Source organism: Hippocampus bargibanti, linkage group LG22 (assembly GCF_051943395.1).
Source record: "Hippocampus bargibanti isolate YZ-2025 linkage group LG22, ASM5194339v1, whole genome shotgun sequence".
Lineage (NCBI taxonomy): Eukaryota > Metazoa > Chordata > Actinopteri > Syngnathiformes > Syngnathidae > Hippocampus > Hippocampus bargibanti.
The window spans coordinates 2,178,687-2,200,750 of record NC_142755.1 but is presented as its reverse complement, the minus strand read 5'-3'; the positions used below and the strand labels follow the sequence as shown (position 1 = coordinate 2,200,750).

At 41.3% G+C, this 22,064-nt stretch overlaps 3 protein-coding genes across 4 annotated transcripts; all 3 read right to left on the bottom strand.

Moving 5' to 3' along the window:
• Positions 1-617: 617 nt before the first annotated feature.
• On the bottom strand, positions 618-7,994 carry ints13 (integrator complex subunit 13). Its single transcript, XM_088988904.1, has 17 exons — positions 7,596-7,994; positions 7,265-7,515; positions 7,114-7,188; positions 6,810-7,012; positions 6,636-6,716; positions 6,392-6,508; positions 6,212-6,320; positions 3,767-3,851; positions 3,590-3,682; positions 3,422-3,511; positions 2,881-3,059; positions 2,637-2,801; positions 2,286-2,440; positions 1,818-2,048; positions 1,604-1,734; positions 891-1,023; positions 618-810 (listed from the first exon to the last, which is right to left on the bottom strand). Exons 2-17 carry the CDS (start codon positions 7,487-7,489, stop codon positions 774-776), a joined length of 2,109 nt encoding a protein of 702 aa, XP_088845030.1. The 5' UTR covers positions 7,490-7,515; positions 7,596-7,994; the 3' UTR covers positions 618-773.
• A 1,172-nt stretch (positions 7,995-9,166) lies between these two features.
• On the bottom strand, positions 9,167-17,779 carry LOC148881572 (uncharacterized). Of its 2 annotated transcripts, none has more exons than XM_088988715.1 (7): positions 17,703-17,779; positions 13,991-14,199; positions 13,324-13,416; positions 13,155-13,244; positions 12,879-12,989; positions 12,682-12,805; positions 9,167-11,859 (listed from the first exon to the last, which is right to left on the bottom strand). In XM_088988715.1, exons 2-7 carry the CDS (start codon positions 14,159-14,161, stop codon positions 10,256-10,258), a joined length of 2,193 nt encoding a protein of 730 aa, XP_088844841.1. In that variant the 5' UTR covers positions 14,162-14,199; positions 17,703-17,779; the 3' UTR covers positions 9,167-10,255. The 2 variants fall into 2 exon arrangements, with proteins under 2 accessions (XP_088844841.1, XP_088844840.1); XM_088988714.1 differs by lacking the exon at positions 17,703-17,779 and adding an exon at positions 14,883-15,086.
• A 183-nt stretch (positions 17,780-17,962) lies between these two features.
• On the bottom strand, positions 17,963-21,798 carry LOC148881571 (uncharacterized). Its single transcript, XM_088988723.1, has 7 exons — positions 21,177-21,798; positions 20,887-20,994; positions 20,750-20,806; positions 20,517-20,675; positions 20,287-20,446; positions 19,297-19,406; positions 17,963-18,138 (listed from the first exon to the last, which is right to left on the bottom strand). Exons 1-7 carry the CDS (start codon positions 21,186-21,188, stop codon positions 17,971-17,973), a joined length of 774 nt encoding a protein of 257 aa, XP_088844849.1. The 5' UTR covers positions 21,189-21,798; the 3' UTR covers positions 17,963-17,970.
• Positions 21,799-22,064: the final 266 nt, after the last annotated feature.

The window sequence follows — 22,064 nt, the reverse complement described above, 5'->3', positions numbered from 1 at the left end:
AACATTCTTATGATAGTTTCGCAACACTGACCAAGCGTTTGGTACACTTTGGACCAAGTTGAGACTTGAGAGAAGCGGTAAGAACTCGGGTGGGGTCGAAGGAAGAGGAGAAGGAGGGGTTATTTTGGCATTTCAACGCCGGAACTCCAAATTTGGTGATTGGTGATGACGTTGGAGCCAGCTGGCAAACCAAGATGGCGGCCTCCGTGAAATCGCATGTTCGTGAATACATCGTGAAGTTTATTTTAGTTAAATATATCATTTCTAATGTGATAAAAAACAAAAAATAAAAAACGGTAAGAATCGGGTGGGGTCGAAGGAAAAGGAGGAGTTGTGTTGGCATTTCATCAGGGGAACTCCATATTTGGCGATTTGTGATGACGTCAGTGTCAGCTGGCCAACCAAGATGGCGGCCCCCATGATATGGCTTCGTGTTTACATTGTGAAGCTTATTTGATTTAAATATATCGCCTCTAATTTGACGAAAACAAACAAATGTTTGTTTGTTAATTCAAACTTTTTCGCCCTGACAAATACAAACAAAGTGTAGGATAAGCTGTGTAAAAAAATAAAATAAAAATAGAGAGCATCAATGTATTACAACACAGCATCTCTTGTATTTGTTTTTATTGCAATGTACAATAGACGAGGGATATATTTACAAAAAAAATGAAAAAAAAATGAAATACAACATTTCACTGGCAAGTTGTCCTTTGAGGCCGTGAATGACAAGTTTAAAACACACAACAGCACCACAGCTTGCTGGAAAATCATCATCTGGGGGCCTTGCCATTTTCATGAACATCCATCCTGTCAACAAATAAAATATGATTTGAATTTCAATATCAGAGGATCGAAATAACATATTTCGGAGCTGATTCAAAAATCACCCGTTTTCATCTTTGAGGTGCTGGTACAGCTCAAACTTGCTGTTGACCGAGCGCGCTCTGCCGATAAACTCTCGTCGCTTCCTGGACTTGGCGCTGATCCGATTGGTCCATAGAGAGAGTAGCGAGACGGGACCTGTGGCGGGGTAAAATATCTGGTTCAAAGTGGCCATTTTAGAACCCCCAAAAATAAATAAAAATATATGACCATGAGAGGTTAGAAAGTTGCTTAAAAATGACCAAAAAGGATATAAATATGCTATGAAAATACCACCTAGCAAGCTACCTAGCTGGCTATCTATTTGCTATCCATTAGCTATCTATTATCTAGCTACCTAACTGGCTATCAATTTGCTATCTTTTAGCTATTTGGTTAGGTAGCTAGCTATATAGCTGGTTATTTTATTAGCTATATAGCTATCTAGCTAGTTAGCTAACTGTCTAATCTATTAGCTATCTGTCAGCTAGCTTTCTATCTATTTGAGTTACTTCTGGGTTGAGTGAAAGCTGGCGCATGTGGCTGCCGCTACTCACCCCCAGAAAAACCAACCTTGTGACTGTATATGACCTTGAGAGTTTTGAAAGGCGCTTACAAACGAAATGTATAATTATGATTATTGTTATTATTATGATTATTAATAATAATAATAATTGTTATTATTACTATTACTACTATTATTATTATTATAAGGAAAACCTCATCTTGATTCAAGTACCTTTGGCGCCCTCTGGTGGCTCAACCTCGTCAGTGGCCAGACGAGGTTTCTTTATAAGAGGTTCAGGGGAATCCGGTGAATCCTTAATGACTTCTGCTCCTTGCTCCTCCTTATCCGGCACAATTTTCACCCTGAAAAAAAGAAAACATAGTCACGTGATCGTTACACCGGTGACAACCGAGTATACGGTGACACAATCATGTCAATCACTCGCCTCTCGGCGTCTTTCCAGTTTTTCTCCTCGACTTCCTTCCCGTTATTTTTATCAGTCCGGTCTTCCCTGTCCTCCCTTTTCCGGCCTCGTTTCTTTCTTTCTTCTTCCTCGGGAGGTTTGCTACGGCAGGCGACGATGCAATCTAGGACTCTCTGGTGCCTGTCGGTAGCCCCGGCGTGAGTTTTTACCAACGTTTCCAGTTCGTTCCACATGATGCGGTATTGCTCGTCTCTGTAGGGGAAATAACATCGTATGAACACCATGGACAAAAAAAAAATACATTTAAATGTGTCACGTTTCACTCAACCAGGAAGTAACTCAAATAGCTAGAAAGCTAGCCAGATAGCTAACAGCTACCTACTAGATAGCTAGCTGACTAGATAGCTAATGGAAAGTTAGCTAGATAGCCATATAGCTAATAGACAGCTAACTAGGTAACCAGCTAGGTAGCCAGCTAGAGGAACCAACCTTTTGGGACCTTTCCCTCTGGAACCCACGGTGGAGATGGGAAGAGGATCGTTCTTCCTTTCCATGTCCACCAAATTGTAGACGGTCTTCTGGCAGGTGAGGACGTCCTCCTCGGTTAGCGCTTCCTTTACGATCAAGCTAGCGAGAGGAACGACCTTAAAAACAGAATAATAGTAATAGTAATAATAGTTGTAGTAGTAGTAGTAGTAATAGTAATAATAGTAATAATAGTAATAGTAGTAATAGTAATAGTATTAATAGTAATGGTAATAATAGTAATAATTATTATTATTAATAATAAAGGAGGCCATATTAATTCAGGTGCGAATAGCGAATGGAAGTCGCGCTTACCGCCTGCATGTTAAAAATTGTGGTCTGGGAGATAATCATAGGCCAGTAACGCGTGTAGCGTTCAAGTTGGGCTTTAGCTCGCTGCGCCGGGAGTTTCCCTGCCGGATGATGAGAAGCTTCCGGAACGGGAGTGAGGCGGTTTTCTTTCATGAATTCGCCAAAATCCTGCAAGACACAAACAAAATGAATCTGATGTTTTTTTTTTTTTCTGAAATCTTTATTTATAGTTTCGGACTCAACATACAGTGATGCGATAATCTGTCACACGGCCGCCACAGCCCTCGCTGATGGAAGGCGGGTCTTCCAGGGTGGAGCGATTGCTGTTGAGAACGTGCAGGAAGATCTCGCCGCCGTGGCTGCTTAGCATGTGGCTGATGATCTTGGAACCAGATTTCCTCGGTTGCTCCAGTAACACCGATCGACCTGGAGTGACCGTAAATAAACAATTAACTCATTCACTGCCAGACAATGTGCAAAAATGTGTCCACTCCAATGCCAGGGTTTTTGTCATTATCACTCCAATTGCAGGACCCACAGAATATTGAGTTTTAGGACTACACAAACATTTAATTCAGCGTTAGAAACTTTGGACTCTCTGATTTCATCAGGAAAAAAAGAGTTAATTCCTAAGTTATATGGGTCTAGAGTTATCTGAGCTTGAAACGGGGGCAGATGAACAAAATACAATACAGTACATATAGAGGTAACATCCGACCTACGACTGAAATTTTAACACCGCTTTTCCCGAGCCCGAAACATGACCTCAACCCCGTGGGTCGACTTACCGTTAAGAAGAAAGTTGGTCAAACACGACGAAGGACGACTGTTGACGTCCGTGGGCGAGATGCGATACGCTCCGGTGCAGTAATGCAGTTCTGAAATGGATCGTGGGATAATCAGGGGACGCCATTTTGAAAAAGAACTCCCCCTTTTTCGTTTTGACTTGAACGCACCGACGGAAATGGTTCTCGGCGTGCACCATTTTAGCGTGACCGTTTCTTTAAGTCCATTCTCTCGCGTGCTGGTGCCGGCCATATGCAAATCCCCTGCGAGACAGAAAAAAAAATGAATAGAAAAATCAATCAAAAATGGCAGATAAATGCCATGGAGCGCTTTTAGCGTTGACCCACCACTTTTAATAAACTCCATGTGAGCATCCTTGTGATGCAGAAGCTCCACGTCGTAGTTGGCCGACGTGTTGGCGTGTTGCTCTTCCTGTTCAACCGCCGCGGTAAAAAAGATACAGAAGACAAACGCAATACCAGTGAGGAGCAAGTTGAAGAGGACAACGGAAAGTAATGTTACACACTGCTGATTTCATGTTCAAGGGTTATGGAGGGGGCTGAGGGTGAGGGGTGATTATGCTAAAAGCTAAAGGTGTGTTTTAACACTCAAGTGATGTAGTCAGGAGGACGCAGCGGGTGATGTAAGTGGACAACGGAGGAGGAATAGATTTTAGGGTGAAGAGGCAACGGTGGTCGCAATTTTTTTAAGGTACATGTACTATTCCACAAATGAAATAATTCCCTCAAATAGTTTAGCGCAAAATGACAGCACTCGCAAGGAGCATGGGGGGGATCATATTTACACTTCAAAATGCAGTGATATTTAACTTTTTTGTTTATTTATTTTGTGTGTATATTTATATATTTGTTATTTTATTTGGTTATTATTTATTTATTTATTATTTTATCTACCTATTCATTTTGTTGGTTTGTTTGTTTTTTGTTATTTATGTTTGTATTTGTGTATTTATTTATCACTGTATTTATTTATTTGTGTGTATTCATTTACCTATTTGCCAGCGTACTGTCATATTCTATATTATTACTATTATTAAGTATTGTTGTTATTATTATGATATAGTATCAATATGCATGTTATTTTCAGCTCCTACCATGGGCACAGGTACGAAAAGTGACTGAAGCTTTTAAAGGACAACCGACACTTTTGCTCAACTTGTTTTCCCACCAAGAAAAATGACTTCAAATGACTTCAAATGACTTCAAATGACTTCTACATGCCCAGGTGAGCTGTTACGGACGCTTGACAGCGTACTGTCATATTCTATATTAGTAGTATTGTTGTTATTATTATGATATAGTATCTCTATGCATGTTATTTTCAGCTCCTACCATGGGCACAGGTACGAAAAGTGACTGAAGCTTTTAAAGGACAACCGACACTTTTGCACAACTTGTTTTCCATCAAGAAAAATGACTTCAAATGACTTCTACATGCCTGGGTGAGCTATTACGGACGCTTGACAGCGTGCTGTCATATTCTATATTATTATTATTAGTAGTATTGTTGTTATTATTATGATATAGTATCAATATGCATGTTATTTTCAGCTCCTACCATTTATATATTTATCTATATACTATTGATTTAGTTTATTCGTTTATTTACCTATTTATTTATTTAGTTTTTTTTATTCTTGTATTTATTCATATATTTATTATTTTATTTAACTATTTATTTATGTATGTGTGTATTTATTTATCAATGTATGTATTTATTTATTTATGTATTGATTAGTGTGAAATTATTTACTCATTTATTTAGGAATGTATGTATTAATTTTTTTATTTACCTATTTATTTATCATTGTATTGAGTGTATTTACCTATGTGTATTTATTTATATATTTATCTATACACTATTGTATTTTTTTAGTTATTTATTGATTTTGTTTTTTATTCTTGTATTTATTCATTTATTTATTATTTTATTTATTTGTTTGTTTATTTATTTATCACTGTATGTATTTATTTCTTTATGTATTTATTAGTGTGAATGTATACTATTTACCTATTTATTTAGGAATGTATTTATTTATTATTATTATTATTTTTTATTCATTTGATTGATTTCTTTGTGTTTAGTTATATATGTATTTAGTATTTTATTTACCTACGTACTGTATATATGTATGTTTATTATTTGATTCATGTATTCTTTTATGTACCTATTTATTTATCAATATATTTATTTATGTATTTATTTATGTGCGTATTTATGTATTTGTTTATTTCCTTCGTTTTTTAATCCAGAGACCAACGTTGCCTTTCTTTGAACATCTCACACATCAAACAAATGAATGGTTGCAAAAAAGAAGAAGAAAAAAAAAGAGCGTACAACACACACAAAAAAAAAATAAATAAATAAATAAAAATAAGACACACACCATGATTTGGACTAACGCTCTTTTCCTCCTCACGTGCGTGTGTGTGTGAGCTTCGAGTACTAACCTGTTCGCAAACATTTAATGTGGGCTAGCAAAACAGAAAATACAGCATGAAACCAGCAGCAGGGTTCGTTCAGTCGCTTCGACATGCAGGTGAGATGCGTGAAAAGGATTTTAAAAAAGAAAACAAAAGAGAGATGAAGTGAGGGAGGGGCGACGACAGCGAAAAAAAATCAAAGCAGACGTGAGCGGAGCAATGCAAAAAAAATGGCTGATTGCAACATTAAGACAGAGCAAAGACGCTCGGTGATTGTTAGAATATGTGAGTGATGGGTGCTAAGGAGGGGGGGGGACTTGGGGGGTGGTGGGGTCAAAGTGCACCGACCTTCATGGGGATATTTGTGATGGTCGTGGAAGCCAAATCAAAATGCTGCTGCACCAGAATATTCAGCTTGGTAGCCAAGTGCCTTCCTGCGCGGACGCTGTGCACCTCGCTGGTTAGCAGAGGGAAACCTGGGGGTAAAATCACAAAACATAATTACAATTCTGTAATGTAAATATTGACGAGGATGGTTTTTTTGAAGCTCCAACCTCCTTCTTGGGCCGGTCGGACACCAGCGTGTCGTCTCCTTGGGGGTAGATGTGAATGAGGACTAGCTCGCATTGCTGGATGGCCATCAATCTGAAACAGCAAGAAGTATAAATAAGGCAGAATAAGTTTACATTAAAAAAAGGACAGTAACTCTCATTCCCCACACAGTCAACGGGCAAGCTAGCGAATAATCACAATAAAAAAGAAACAAACTGACCTGTCGGAACTTCCTGCTAGCTTGTTTTGCTCCAAAATGGTCTCCTGGATGCAGTCTTCCAACATGCGCACATGGGTGTCACTGTATGATTCAACATAACATTCCATTATATACCCTCATTTGATGTATTTTTATATTAATCATGAAAAACTTTCCAATAACTCGATCGTCTACCTTTTAGCATTTGTGAGACAGATAATCCGACCGCGGTTAGCGACTCTCTCAGCAACGTCCATCAGAGCGATTCGCTTCTCGTGTTGAAGCTCTGTGATTTTACACAGCGACTCCACCGCCGCTACGAGCCCGTGCAGGATGCTGCAGCATTCGGGGTCCTCGCACGGGTTGGGGGGCCCCACCGCGGCCAGAGATGACATGAGCTGCCAAAGACCCCCCCAAAAAATGGCGTCCATATTTTAAGATGTGCAAAAATGCTGGATGGATTTTAAAGGGGGACATTTGTTTAAAGTAACATGCTAACCTCGTGTGTGCTCTGGCAATCACGTTTCCAGCTATTCAATAAGTGGAATTCTGAATCACTCACAATGTAGTTAATCTAGAAGGAAATATAGATTTTACTTGATAGCATCTGATCTCCCCTTGCAGAAAACAAACCGGTAGGACTCACTAACCAATTTGTCCAGCGGGTAGATATCGTAAAGGATGCGGCAGTATTCCATGGAGCATTCCACAGCACATGTCCACAGGGACTTGGACACGGGAGCTAGAGGAATGAGTCCCTGTCCCCGGCTTTTGGTCAGGACATCACATTCAACCTGTTGACGACTGGACTCAGCCATGTAGGGACAGTGGTCCACCACAAAGACAGTCTTATGGGCTACTGAGAACATCTTCATCTTGTTAGCCTAAAGTGAATGATGAACTGTCGAGAAAGCGTTGGGGTCAATCTCATGAAACATTGTGGAATAAGACAAATTGAGAGGAGAAATGTCATTTACTCACGCGTGGAAAATGTTTTTTTAAGTCTCCCAGTCAGGAAATGATCGCTAGAAACATGACTGCACTTTCCGTCGAAAGTTATATTTTTCATTTATCTTTAAATCAAATAAGAAATAGCTAATTATTATAAATACGCGATAACAAGAACCGATCCCAAACAGTAGGCAGGCTACATGCTAAAGTGGCTATCGCGCTTGTCATCACTAAGCTGGACGATCGGAGCTTTATCAAAACTTTTTTTTCCTGTTTCACTTTTATTACTAAAGACTACCGAATACTTATCATTAAATTAAATGTGTTCATTTCGTCACAGTCCTCCATGATGGCTTCCATAGTACACCTTAGTATGAAACAACCCTTGTGGTAGGTTAGCTAAGATTGTTATTAGCGGAAATATGTCCGGCGTCGGTCCGTCACTAACTATCTCCCCCCCTATCAAGTTCCTGCCTTACAGAGTTCCGACCAGAATCCAGTTTCGACTGGTAAGTACGTAAATAACAAAGTAAATAAAGAAATATTTTTCAATTGCTAAGTACATGTTATGAACAACCTAAAATCATGTTTTAGGACCAAACTGAGCGCACCTGAATGCCCCCGCTCGACTTACCTCAGATTTTTTTTACCAATCTTCCTGTGTGTCACGTCTCATTGTGACCGATGTGTTATTCTCGTGTAATAATAATAATAATAATAATAATAATCATTTTAATATATAAGCACCATACAAAACTCTTAAGAACACTTTCCAGTGACAAGAAAACGGAAGCGCACCTGAATTCAACTCCCCTCCGCTTACTTATACGTCACTTCCGTGTGTCATGTTGCATTGTGACTGATGCATTATTCTCCTTTAGCCTTCCATTGTGAGCAGTCGTGTTTGTATTATACAATCACAATAAAAAATAAAAAGTAGATATTGAAATGCTCCGGTTTTTATTTTATATATACACACACACAAGCAACTAAATGGGCCCATAGCATCTGTAAACCCCACAATAGCTGCATTGTTTACTTCAATGTCGATATCAATGTGTCTCCTTGACAACAAGGCAGATGACTCGTCTGATGATTAAGTTACATACTAATGTATGTAATATGTGGCCTTCAAACTGCTGACTGTCCATAATGGTCTCGGGGAAAGTCTCCTGGGTATGGAAAGGAAGTGACTCACTTCTTGTTTACTGTACATTCGCCCAGCTTGGCCCACAACATAGTGTACCACATAAAAAAAAAGCGTTAATCTAAACCATGCGTTTCAAAAATGTCACATTCCCATTTGGTGTGTACTGACTTTTACGATCCGTCAACTAAACATGTTGTTTAAAGTCTGCCACTTATACAAAAGGGGAGCATCAATAAATTAGAAATTGGAGACTGGTTGATCCCGAAACCCCATAGGAGTGAAGGGTGGGGGTGGGGGGTAAAAAAAACAAAGGACTTGCTATTAAAAAGTCATTAGGACCAAACATTTTAAAGCGTTAAGAGGTGTACTGCCTCAAAGATAAAAGGATTAATGGCCCGACTTCATCACCGGAGATGAAGATGAATGACTGTATGAAATGACGACACTGATGTCATCCTTCACTTTTACTTTTAATGTTGTAACGGAGGTGCACAGACTCATTTGACAATTTCCTCATGATTGAATTAAAAAAGGGAGAGAAAAAAATACTATCACAATGCAATCTGGAGTCAGGTTCTATTCATAATCACTAACGCATGGATGCCTAATGGAAAGCAAATTATATTCCCAACCAAAAAAAACCACAGATGTTCTGTATATGTAAAAAATACTAAAACTAAAAAAAATAACACGTGACGGTCGTATGTACTCCAATACCAAAAAAAAAAAACAACAATCTAACATTTGACCTTACGATTTGTTCTCCAAATGAACATGATTACAAGGCCGTGCTTGCCTTTCAGATCTTAAATTGCATTAAAAATAATCTTGTTGCTACAAGCGAAACTATTATGGAGAAAAGTAATAAAAAACAAACAAACAAAAAACACATATAAAAGAAACTTTAAAGTCTACTCGTGGATGTATCACAAATAATTGTATAACAAAATATGGTGGCCCAGAGGGTTCAATTTGTTTTGTCCAACTTAAAAATCATATACAGGTAACATCCGACTTACGACTAAACGAGTTCCGTTTCGACCAAACGGTCGTAAGTCAAAATCCAATAAAAATGTTGAAGAGAGACTCGGAAGCTGAATGACTCGCAGCCCCCTCCCTTCCACCCCCACTGGTGTCATCACACAGTCGATTGCTGTGCGAGAGTGACATGCTGGCTGGCTGACCAAAATTGTCGTACGCGTTGCCGGCCTGCTAGCGCGTTGCGGTGCCAGGCGTAGAATTAAAATAAAAAAATTGGATCTGGAGGTCGTGGTCCTAAGTACGAGTGGTCGTAAGTATGGGTGTCGTAAGTACAATTGGTGGTAAGTACGGGTGGTCGTAAGTCAGATGTTATCTGTATTTTTTTCTAATTTACATAAATGGAAATGACATTTGTTGCACTACCTTCAAAAATGCTTTTAAGTATATTTTGATGAATGAAAAACAGCACCTGACGTCTCAGCTTTTCTCTGGGCTCATCGATACGGCACTAATATTCCTTGTTCTACGCAGATGAGCAAGAATATATGACAGCTTTTCCTTAAAAATCATCGATGCCTTCCTCTTCGTCGTCGTCAAACTTCCTCTTGAGGGCGTTTTTCTTCTGTTTACCCCTGGTCCGCCGCTTGGCGGCAAAATCCGGGTCGCCCTCGCGCAGGTGCGACTGCTCGTGGTTCTTGAGCAGGCCCGGCATGGCGAATCCTTTCCCGCAGGTGTCGCACATCCACGGCTTCTTTCCGGTGTGAGTCCGCTTGTGGACGTTGAGGTGCGAGGCCAACTTGTACGTCTTCCCGCAAACGTCGCAGCTGAACGGTCGCTCGTTGGTATGAAGCCGGATGTGCACTTTCAGATTACCCACTTGCGTAAAACTTTTCTCGCAGATGGAACAGCGGTACGGACGCTCCCGGGTGTGGATACGCAGGTGGACCCTTAGGCAGTATTTACTGGAGAACTTCTTCTGGCAAACCGGGCAGGGGATTTTAGCCTTGGGGACGTGGTCTTGCTGGTGGCGCTTGAGATCCGACAGGTACACGAAGGTCTTGCCGCATTGGGAGCAAAGGTACTGGCGGTCGCCGATGTGGTAGCCCATGTGGCGTTTTAGGAGACTCGGAACCAGGAAGCGTTTACCGCATCGCTCGCACATATGCGGGCGATCGCGGGTATGCCAGCGCTCGTGATTGGCCAGTTTGAAAGCGGTGGGGAAGCTCTTGTTGCAGTGCTTGCACGGGAAGGTCATCTGACTGGTGTGGCATTCCATGTGCCGCTTGAAATAAGTGGACTGCGTGAAACCTTTATTGCAGATCTCGCAGAAGAACGGTTTTTGACCGCTATGAGCTAGCATGTGCTTACTGAGGCTTTGAAGCTTCGCAAAGCATTTCCCGCACTGGCCGCAAGCGTACGGTCTGGCCGTGCTGTGCGTCTTCAGGTGGTTGTTGAGGAAAGCCTGGGTGCGGAAACTTTTGCTGCATGAGGTGCACCCGAAGGGTTTTTCGCCGGTGTGGATGCGTTCGTGGTCCATGAGTTTGGATTGGTAAGGGAAGCTTCGGTCGCAAACGCTACAGTTGAAGCGGTCGGGCGGAGGGCGGATTTGTTTTTTGCGGCGGATGCTCGGGCGGGAGTAGTCGTCGGCGCTAAGCTGGTCCGGCGGCAGCGGCGGTAACGCCGGGAGGGAGATGGTGTTGGTGGCGATTTTCGACACCCATTGGTGAAGGGTGACGCGTTGCGTCTGGACTTTTTGCCCGTCCTTGGTGGTGGTGGTGGAATTGGGCGACGCCGTTTTCCGAGGCACCGTCAACACTTTAAAGGGGATGGATTTCAAAAGGGGGCGTGCCGGTTCGTCTTTTTCTGCTTGCTCGGGTTTTTCGCTTTGCCCCGGATTCGCCTCGGGTGGATCTGTGACCTTTTTCGCCGTGGCGCTACCAGGGGCGGCATCCACCTCCGCGTCGCCCGACTCGTCTGATAGGTCACCTAAGTCGTCGGAGTCGGTGAGCGTGAGCGTGAACGGGGGGCTAACCGTGGGCTGCGGCGCTGGGGGAGGGGGCGTCGGCGGAGGCGGGGGTGGTGGTGGTGGAGGTGGCTCGACGGGTTTGGGTCGGAAAGCGAGGGAGGAGAGCACGCAGTCGCCCACCGATGACGAGATGGTTGCTGGGGAAGATTTGGTTAAGCTTATCAATGAGATCAGATGGAAGACGAATCGCCATAGTACATCAGTGGCTAATGCTAATGCTAAATTGAAATGTTTTTTTTTTTAAACTCATTCACTGCCATTCCCGATTTTATTACGAGGGACGCCATTTCCGAATTTGTTCAGGTTTTCGTTTTTCTTACAGGGGGGGCATAAAGCACTGGTCAGACCTCTGGCAATGTTTTTTTCTGTTCCACGAGGGGGCAGCATTTTCCTTTTTTCCATGTAAGCGCTTTGTTCCAGCTCCAGCTGTTGTTAAAGCGCTATATAAACCAATATTGCATTGTATTTTGTACAGCTGCTCCCATTTCAAGATCATATAACTCCAGACCCACATAATTTAGGAATTAACTCTTTTTTTTCTGAAGAAGAGCGTCTGAAATTTCTAACGCTGCATTGACTGTTTAAATAGTCCGAAAACGGAATATTTTGTGGGTCCTGGAATTTGGGTGACAATGACAAAAACCCTGGCACTGGAATGGACACATTTTTGCACACACTGGCAGTGAATGAGTTAAAGTACATTTTATAAGTATTCAACTGTTCATGGCGTTAGCTGTTAGCTGAACAGCATTAGCTTAGCAACTTACCCCCAACAATGATTAAAAAAAATAATATTGGAATCAACAGCCCTCAATCACCAACTGTTTGGCACTCGGCCTTAGAAGGCGGGGCTTCTTTGCCTGGTGAGTGACGTGGGTGTCAACCTTTTACTTCTTGGGAAAAAACGTTTCGAGAACACTGCGGTTAATTTTAATGAAAATAAGCGGTCTTGTTCATACCTTTACCAGATAGAAGTCCTCTGGACTGCTGGTACAGGAGGAGAGTCTTGAGGTCGGCACCTAGCGGCATGTCCCGCCCACATGCCTCCAGCATCGCCGGTTGCGATGAAATCATGTCACTGAGCTGAAGCCAAAAGAAAAAAACCTCCGATTTTTAGATCCATTTTTGGATCCTGGTTCTCATCTGGTTCTCATACCTGGGTCAGATTAGGAACTGGTAGAAACTGCTCCAATTTACACACCAGGCCGGCCATGAGAGTCAGCAGCGCCGTGTCAAACTTGGTGCCGTACTGAACCGGGAAGACTTCCTGCGGAGGGAAAAAAAAACTCGCGAGCTTCCTTTTGAAATCTCGGAAAGGCCGAATGAGGCGAGGTGGTTGCCACGGAGACGTCTTTTGTTATGAATCGAAGCGTAAGCGTAACCATGACAACGCGGACTACCCTTGGTTCGACACCGTATTGTTCCAGCGTACCTTAAAGAAGAGCTTCCTCTCAGTGGGGCTTTTCAGCAGATCCTGGACCAGGACCATGAAGTTGGTTTGACATTTTTCCACTTCCACGTCCTTTGAGCAACAGGGGAATGAGTGAAAATTTAACGCCGCCGCCGCGTACATCTTGGAAAGCGAGCGCTCGCGTTCTTACCCCGGCGGGTGGAGTGATCTTCAGTTTATTGATGAGCGTTTGAATAGCGCGCAAGTCTGGTTGGCCTTCCCCCTGGAGTAAATCCAAAATGATCTAAAAGCAAAAATTCTCGATTGGACATTGGGATAATTCATCGAATACCATCAACGTAGTTGAAAGAAGCATCAGCGCAAAGCGCCGATGCGTATGTGCAATTGCCGCAGCTTGGAATTGATGCGGATTTAGACTGTGTTGACCCGCTGCGCCTTTTCGGCAGCACGAATATGCCATCCCCGATTTGTTCAGTATGTGGCATTGTCACGGCTCGGAATTGATGTGGATTTTTGTGGGACAGGAGATATAATACAATTTGTTTTCGGCAATGGATGCTACCGCTTCCTGTTTGCTTTCAACATTTAGCTAGCTAGCCAATACATAACTAATAGAGAGCTAATAGCTTGCTAGCCAATAGATAGCTAATAGATAGCTAATAGCTCGCTCGCTAGATAACTAGCTTTACAGCAGCTCCTGTATTTTCTTTTTCTACTTCTTCCTTTCCTTTTCCTTCCATCACTTTGCTGCTGTGGAATGTAAATTTCTCCACTACAAGACTAATGAAGGCTAATTCAAGTTGCTCTTTCGTCATGGACGTCGTGATTGTTATACAGAGTGAAAAATATTCGCTGACCCTCGCCCGCAAGCCCAAGACGAGCTGCGCCGTCTGCTTGAAACTCATGAGCTCCGGAACGGATTCTGTCACCATGGTGACAAACTCCTCCACCTTCTTGTACTGGTTGATGTTTTTATGGCGGATCACCTGCCACATGAACGAATACGTCAGCTGCAGCGGGGAGGCCATCAGGCGAAGGGAGGCCAAGGGGAGAGACCCTCCGCCACCTGGAAGGGGTCAGACAATAACAAGCTAGCCATCAGACAACAACAAGCGAGCTGTTAAGAAAAATAGTCATCTATTTTCAATGGTTTTTGTTCTCACTGTCACTAAGTGGTCTTTTCTAGAATGTCCATTACATGTGGGCCCCACCGGGCTGGCTTTACACTATTTTGTAACACCAAAACACCCTCACACTATTTCCGTTTTACATAATAAAACAAGATAAGGGCCAAGTACATACACAGTACCGTGCAAGTCAATTATCCCATGCAGTGATGTCATTAGGCATGATGTACGCAGACGCTGGTTATGGACTTAAAACCGGAAACACAAACAGTCATCGTTTCAAATTCATCCGCAAATGACCCAAAACGTGCGCATCATACGAGACTGGTACTATTTTTAACTAGCAAAATAAATGTTTGAATATTGCTTGATGGTGCATTGAACATTAGGGGGATGCAACAAAATCAACCATGCAGAATGCGATCAGAACATCCGGGCAATGATGATTAATTTTGTACGAGCGTAGCAGGGTCTGCTGCATGCTGTGAAGAGTTAAAATAAAAATTACGATCAACCTTGACCGAGGATCGATATTACATGCAGCGACAGACTGTATGCGCCATTTTATTCAACTGTTCGTGGCGGTAGCTGTTAGCTGACCAACGTTAGCTTAGCAACTTACCGACACCCTCAGACCGCCTCTCCATTTTTTGGCCCCTGATCAGCGTTGCAAACTCACGGGTGAATAAACAGGTTGTATAAAAAAACAACGATGTGCAGTTTGCTTGAAAAATCTACGATAAAAGTAAAATAAATCTCTTTTTCACGAACGTAAAGCCAGGAAGAATAATGGCGACCGTGGCTAGTAGCTTTCCAAAACAAAAGCTTTAACGTTTCCGGCGGAAGCGACTGCACAAAATAAAAGCTTCGTATATCTCATCTTAATAATGCGTTCAAATACCTCGGAAACTGACGCTACAGCAGCAAATTGTCAAATAAAAAATGTTTATTGTAGGTATTTTTATTTCAAAACGCCAGGGAATTTTTATTTAACATGTTTACACTCCGATGTAGAAAAAAAATGTAGCTCAGTGGCTACATACAATCACTTCTGGTATAGAATAAATACGTTATCATTATAACGAATAATTAGTGACCCTTATAAATGTATCTCGCACAAAATACACAACACATTTTGTGTAAACGTCACATGCATAAGTATAATGTTAATAATGTTAAGTTCATTTTTTTCTTCATGCTAACGCATTATTCGCAAATAAATACGTCCAGCGAATGCAACTTTGATTCTAATAGAAAGTATTACTTTCACTACCAACACCCCCCAGTTACAATACATTAACATCCAAGGGCTGTCAATGGAAATAATCACCATCTATCATATTTTATTTTATAATTCATCCAATATTTCATTTTTGTGGTTGCAACTGGCAGTAGTTTAGCGCTGCGCCGCATCAAACGGGTCTGTTTCTAATACTACTTTCACATAATGCAACCAGAAATGAAGAAACACATTGAGGCAGGATGTAATTTGTATCCAACATCTGGCTCCAATCCCAGTAAATCATTCACACAATTTAACATTTTTGGGGGGTTTGTGTCTCAATTATGTTTTTTCGCTATTTTAACTCCTTCATTGCCATTCATGAATTTATTCGGAAATTGAAAATATATGACGTGGAGCGCCATTCAAAAATGTGTTCTGGTTTTTTCCCATGCTTGGGTGCCGATTAAGCGCTGGTCAGACCTCTGGCAGTGTTTTTCCCCCTTCCACAAGGGGGCAGCATTTGTATTTTGTATATGTTAGATCTTTGTTCCAGATTTAGCTGCTGTTAAAGCGCCATATACATCAATATGTATTGCATTTTGTACACATGCCCCCATTTCAAGTTCAGATAACTCCAGACCCATATAACTGAGGAATTAACTATTTTTTTATAATTAAAGAGCGTCTAAAGTTTCTAACAATGTGAATTTTTATGTAATAATAATAATAATAATGCATTTGATTTCTAAGCGCCTTTCAAAACTCTGAAGGTCACTTTACAGTCACAGGATAAGTTTTGCTGTGGGTGAGGAGAGGCATCCATATTCCGCCAGCGTTCACTCAACCCGGAAGTAACTCAGATAGAAAGCTAGCTAGCTAATAGATAGTTAACACATAGCTAATAGATAGCTAACAGATGGCTAGCTTGGTCTTCACTCAACCTGGAAGTAACTCAGATAGAAAGCTAGCTAGCTAATAGATAGCTATGTAACTCGGATAAAAAGCTAGCTAGCTAATAGATAGCTAAATAACTCGGATAAAAAGCTAGCTAGCTAATACATAGCTAATAGATAGGTGTAGTCCGAAAAGTCAATTTTCTGTAAGTCAATATGTAATGACATGTATTATTATTATTAATATGATCGGCATTAGATGATCATATTTTTCTCCGATCCAGTCGCGCACGTGTGTCTTTGACATTGCGCTAATCGGTCCCAGATGGCTCGCAAACAACATGGCCGTTTGCCGTTCAACAAGGGTCCGACTTTGTGTATCAAAGCGCCGAGCAGATGGCAAAAATAGCCAAGGCCAGATTGGCCGTCAATCCGTCCATTGTGTCCCCCTTCGCCCGTGATCTATCGCCTCTTCTTCTTCTTCTTCTTCTTCATCTCTGATGCAGCAAAGACAACTGGACTTTCTAATGCCTCATTGACTGAGTCAAACCCGTTTGGGTCATGAGAACATGACTGTGTGGAGAGAGGATGCGTCACATACAAGAAAAAGAGGGAAGACAGGAGACATCGAACGGGAGGGCGGGGGGGACGGACGGACGGACGGACAGGACAGGATGAGCTCAGCGAGGAGCATAAGAGGGACGTTTGTTCTCGTCCTACAAAAGACGTGGCCGTAGGCTGGAGGAAATGACACTTGCCAACACGGACGATGAATCGACGGGCCTGGAATCACCGCCGATGGTGTTTAACTCATTCACTGCCAGACTATGTGCAAAAAAATGTGTCCACTCCAGCGCCAGGGTTTTTGTCATAGTCACTCAAATAGCAGAATCCACAGAATATTGAGTTTTAGGACGACATAAACATTCAATACGGCGTTAGAAATCATAAGCTATCTTCTTTCATTGGAAAAAAAAGAGTTAATTCCCAAGTTGTATCAGTTTGGAGTTATCTGAGCTTGAAATGGGGGCAGGTGTACAAAATACAATACATATTGGTTGATATAGCGCTTTAAAAACAGCTAAAGCTGGAACAAAGCGCTAACATGGATGCAAAAGGCAGATACTGCCCCCTTGTGGAAAAGAAATAACATTGCCAGAGGTCTGACCAGCGCTTTATCGGCATTCTAGCAAGAAAAAAACTGCGCTGGGAACCAATCAAGCTACAGGCAGATATAAAACCTCGTCATACGGCATTTTTTTATTCCGAATGTCTGTAAATCGGTAATAAGTGAACCACGAAGTAGCGACGGATCACGACGTACCTTATTATCCCCCAATTTTTCCAACCTGTATTTTCCGACCTTTAACCTTCAGTCCAGTCTTTTATGGTCGACCTTAGTCCACTTGCATCGCCATCTTTCAGGACAAGACACCCCATTCCAAATCTGTTGGTCCATTCTTGTAGAAAAGTTTCAGTCCAGGCTTCAGTTTTCACATGAATCTTCATTGACGTCCATTGACGGACGATTTGTACCCCAAAAAAATGGCTCAGGTGAGTTCTGCGTCTTTGCGAACGTCCATCTTTATCCTTCATCTGTCGTCAGGACCCGCGAGCTCGTCGTCCTCTTCGAGACCATCAGCGGCGACGCCGTCGGGTTTTTGAAGCGATACCGAAACGGACACGCTGGGGACGGAGTCACCGGTTGCCATTTCTATCTCTTCGGTGGGGCGATCCCTCGAATGTCTTCTTAATGTGACCTGGAGAAAATGGCAATTAGTCCTTACCGCTTACCCACAATTAGCTTACGTAGCGTAACCGTGGGTAACCGCAAAGCGTCACATGATATTTAACTCATTCACTGCCATTTCCGAATTTATTCGGGTTTTGCTGTTTCGTGCTTAGGTGCTGATAAAGTGCTGGACAGACCTCTGGCTAATGTTTTTCCCTTCCATCAGGTGGCAGTATTTACCTTTTGTCCATGTCAACTGTTGTTCAAGCACTATATAAATCCATATACAGGTAACATCCGACTTACGACAGAGTTCCGTTCTGACCAAACGGTCGTAAGTCGACTTACTTGGTCGGAACGGAACTCGGTTGTAAGTTGAAATGGTCGTAAGTTGAAATCCATTCAAAATGTTGAATCGAGACCCGGAGGCTAAATGACACGCTAACTAACCCCCCACCCTGGTGTCGTCACGCTGTCGATTGCTGTGCGAGTGTGAGATGCTGGCTGGCCAAAATTGCATTGTACGCGTTGCCGGCCTCCTAGCGCTAGCGGTGCCAAGCGTAGAATTATTTTTTTTTTCAATAGAGTCTGGAGGGCATAGTCGTAAGTACGGGTCGTACGTTGGACGTTACCTGGCTATGTATTGTATGGTATTTTGTACACCTAACCCCAATTTCGAGCTCATATAACTCCAGACCCATATACCTTAGGAAATAACTTTTTTTTTATAAAAGAAAAGCATCTAAGGTTTTAAACGCTGAATTGAATGTTGATGTCATCCTAAAACAGGAAGTTCCTTTTTAGGAAGTTCTCACTAAGAAAAGAGTACATCACCATTTGATAATAATATAAATGAAATGTCGTAGTTTAACTGCAAAATGGCCTGAGGGTACAATATAAGGAGGAAACCGTACATTGCTAAACAGCTAATAAATAACGACGTTGCCACACCAAAATAAAATAACAAAACTCGTCCTGTTACAGCTTTGGATGTGTTTTTCACAACTGTTTGCAAGGCGATTATCTTGTTTGCGTAATGTTAATATGTTCCGATGTACTGGAAAAGAAGCTGCCGCTAAAATAACCGCCTGAGATCATCCAAATCTCGCTGTGAGGCATGGCGGTCAAAAGAGTCAATATGATAGAAATTAACATTTTTGAAGAAATAAAAAAATATCCCACTCACCCGCCATGCGATGAGAACGACGCAAACCACGATCGGAATGATCATCACCAGAAGCAGCAGCAGCGGCGTTCTTTTCCACCATCTGGATTCGCGACCTCCCTTTTGACCCCCTGCCGAGAAAAGGATGTGCTGTCATGTTATTGGAAAGTATTTGCAAGAAATCTTATCAGGCGCGACGTAATTCCCTTGATTACAAAATACTGAACCGCTTCGGGCATCTGTTTGTGCTTTTACGATCATTAATCAATCTAGGAACAGTTAGCATATTAGCATGCGCAGCAAGATGTAATTGGTTTATATTGTTGCTAGGCAGATTTTTGTAGGCCTCATTTGTAAACACGCAAGTAAATAAATTAATTAATGGATACATAAATAAATAAAGAAATAAATATAAAGGTAAATGTGCAACAAATAAATACCGTAATTATAAGTAAATAAATAAATTAATTAATTGATTGATGAACGAATATATAAATAAATGAGCAAAAAAAATAAACCTCACATAACCAAATAACCCACTAAATAATCAAATGAGTAAAATAAATGAGTAAAATAAACAAATAAATAAATAAATAAATAAATAGGTAAATGTGCAAAAAATAAATACCGTAAATATAAGTAAATAAATGAATTAATTAATGGATGAATAAATACATGAGCAAAAAATAAACACACAAAGAAACAAATAACCAACTAAATAAATACTTAAATGAGTAAAATAAATAAATAAACACATAACTTCATGAGTAAGCAAATAAAAAAATAAACAAACAAACAAATAAATAAATGGATAAATACATAAATAAACAAATATATAAATAAACAAGCAAATAAAAATACTAAACAAATAAAATCACAAATAAATAACTAAATAAACAGATAAATAAATACCTATAAATACATAAATGCATAACTGTAAACTATATGTATATAGTATGTATATATATATATTGCATGTTGTATGTTGACGAAAGGCCCCTCATGACTCACCTGGTCCGTTATCCATATTGAGACAAGGCGGCGGCTTGCAGGTAAAGCTGGACGCATCATTCCCCGCGGCGTTCAGGATATCCTCAATGTAGTCGAAATAAACCTCATTCTTCAAGCTCCCCTCCACGTAATGACACTGAAACACCTGCATGGCCCTTTCCTGCACCGCAACATCTCAATTACTTCACCATACATACACCACCAATGAAAGCAAAACGCCGACCCCTCACCAATTCCTGGTTGTCAAAGGTGAATCGCAAACCCTTCAGCATGGTGACGAAAACCAGGATGTTTTCCCTATTGGATGAGACCACGCCAAACATGTCGGCTAGCTTCCGAAGACTTTGCTCCAACGGGTAGACGTTTAAAACCACCCAACACTCACCAGACTATGACAAAAAAAAAAAAAAAACATTAACGGAAAAATATAAAAACATTTGAGCCGCCAAGAAGGATTACATACCACTTCTTTGGGAATGTAATAAACAGGAATCTCATAATCAGAAGGGATGTTGCGTTTCTAAAACAAATGTCATCATTTACTACACAAAATCAATCGAAATCAACATTTGTGAGAGAGATAGAAATCAAAAAGCTCACCAACAACGACAGCTTGCTCACATCATCAGTTATCAAAGGTCCTAATTTTCCAAAGCACAAATTCCAACTCGTCAACAAACTCAAGAGGATACAAGGTGCCTTGAAGATCTGAAAAAAAAAAAAAAAAAAAAAGTCAATTCACGACGGAAATGACGCAATAAGCTCAATAATAATAATAATAATAATAATAATGAACTCCCTGCAGGCTAATTTAACACAAGCTCATCTGCCTTTGTCAACACAAAGACCGAAAACACATTTACTACAAAAATGAACAAACGAAGGCTTACTTTCTTCCTCATATGGAGCACAAGCTGACTTGATTCGCTGCATGGAAGTACTACGACCTAATAATCCCCAAAAACTGGAAGAAACTGCGAGGCACCACGTGTATTCGCGTGAGGTCCAAAAAGCAGTGAAACTTGAAGATGGGGAGAGGGGGGGTTGCCATCCGTCTGTCTGTCTGCCTGTCTTGCCTCCCAACACAGACCGCCGGGGTGTTTTTTTTTTATTTTATTTTGAAGGCTTGCAAGAGGCCGCCTACAGGCTGAGTCACTGTGTCACACGCTGACCACATTTGAAGCTTCTCCCACCGGGATCGACTCGATACACGCACGGAGGGGGTGGAATTTCTTTATTTATTTATTTGTATTTTTTTTTTTTTGGCCACTTGGAAGATGCCTCGGGGGCGGGGAGGTGAGGTGTTCACCTCGGTCGTGAATGCTAAATGAAAGGCTTTGAGATGCAACCAGGCTGGTGTTAATTCATTCTAAACAGAGAAGCGCATAGACAACTTCATACGTCAATCCATAGCCGAGCGATATTATCATTCATCTGATTGTAGACAAAACAAAAAAATGATCATCTTTCCTAAAACACAACCTGATTTGAATCAAACGAAATGGTTTGAGGATGCCGTGCTTCATTTTAGCCCAAACATGTTGCATTTACACGTACCCCCCCCCCCCCCATCCAATCCACCATATATATACAGTAAAGTCTCGTTATATCGATATCGGATATATCGATAGTCCCGGTTATATCGATATTTTTTCGGACTCCCTTGAATATCGATATAACGAGACTTTACTGTATATATAAGATCTCCTTCCCAAGCACCAACATCCATAAACCAAGAGAACGTAGACTATCTACCTAGCAATCTATGAGCTATAATA

Coding starts and splice junctions, on each gene's coding strand:
- ints13 (XM_088988904.1), bottom strand. CDS start 7,489: ATGAAGATGTTCTCAGTAGCCCATAAGACTGTCTTTGTGGTGGACCAC. Junction 6,321..6,391: donor GCTTCAAAAAAACCATCCTC/GTCAATATTTAC, acceptor TCTGCTAACCAG/CGAGGTGCACAGCGTCCGCG. Junction 811..890: donor CACCTCAAAGATGAAAACGG/GTGATTTTTGAA, acceptor ATTTGTTGACAG/GATGGATGTTCATGAAAATG.
- LOC148881572 (XM_088988714.1), bottom strand. CDS start 14,907: ATGGAGAGGCGGTCTGAGGGTGTCG. Junction 12,990..13,154: donor AGAGGAAGCTCTTCTTTAAG/GTACGCTGGAAC, acceptor TTCCCTCCGCAG/GAAGTCTTCCCGGTTCAGTA. Junction 11,860..12,681: donor AGGACTTCTATCTGGTAAAG/GTATGAACAAGA, acceptor AATCTTCCCCAG/CAACCATCTCGTCATCGGTG.
- LOC148881571 (XM_088988723.1), bottom strand. Junction 19,407..20,286: donor CAATATGGATAACGGACCAG/GTGAGTCATGAG, acceptor TTTTCTCGGCAG/GGGGTCAAAAGGGAGGTCGC. Junction 18,139..19,296: donor TCGTTCTCATCGCATGGCGG/GTGAGTGGGATA, acceptor CATTTTCTCCAG/GTCACATTAAGAAGACATTC.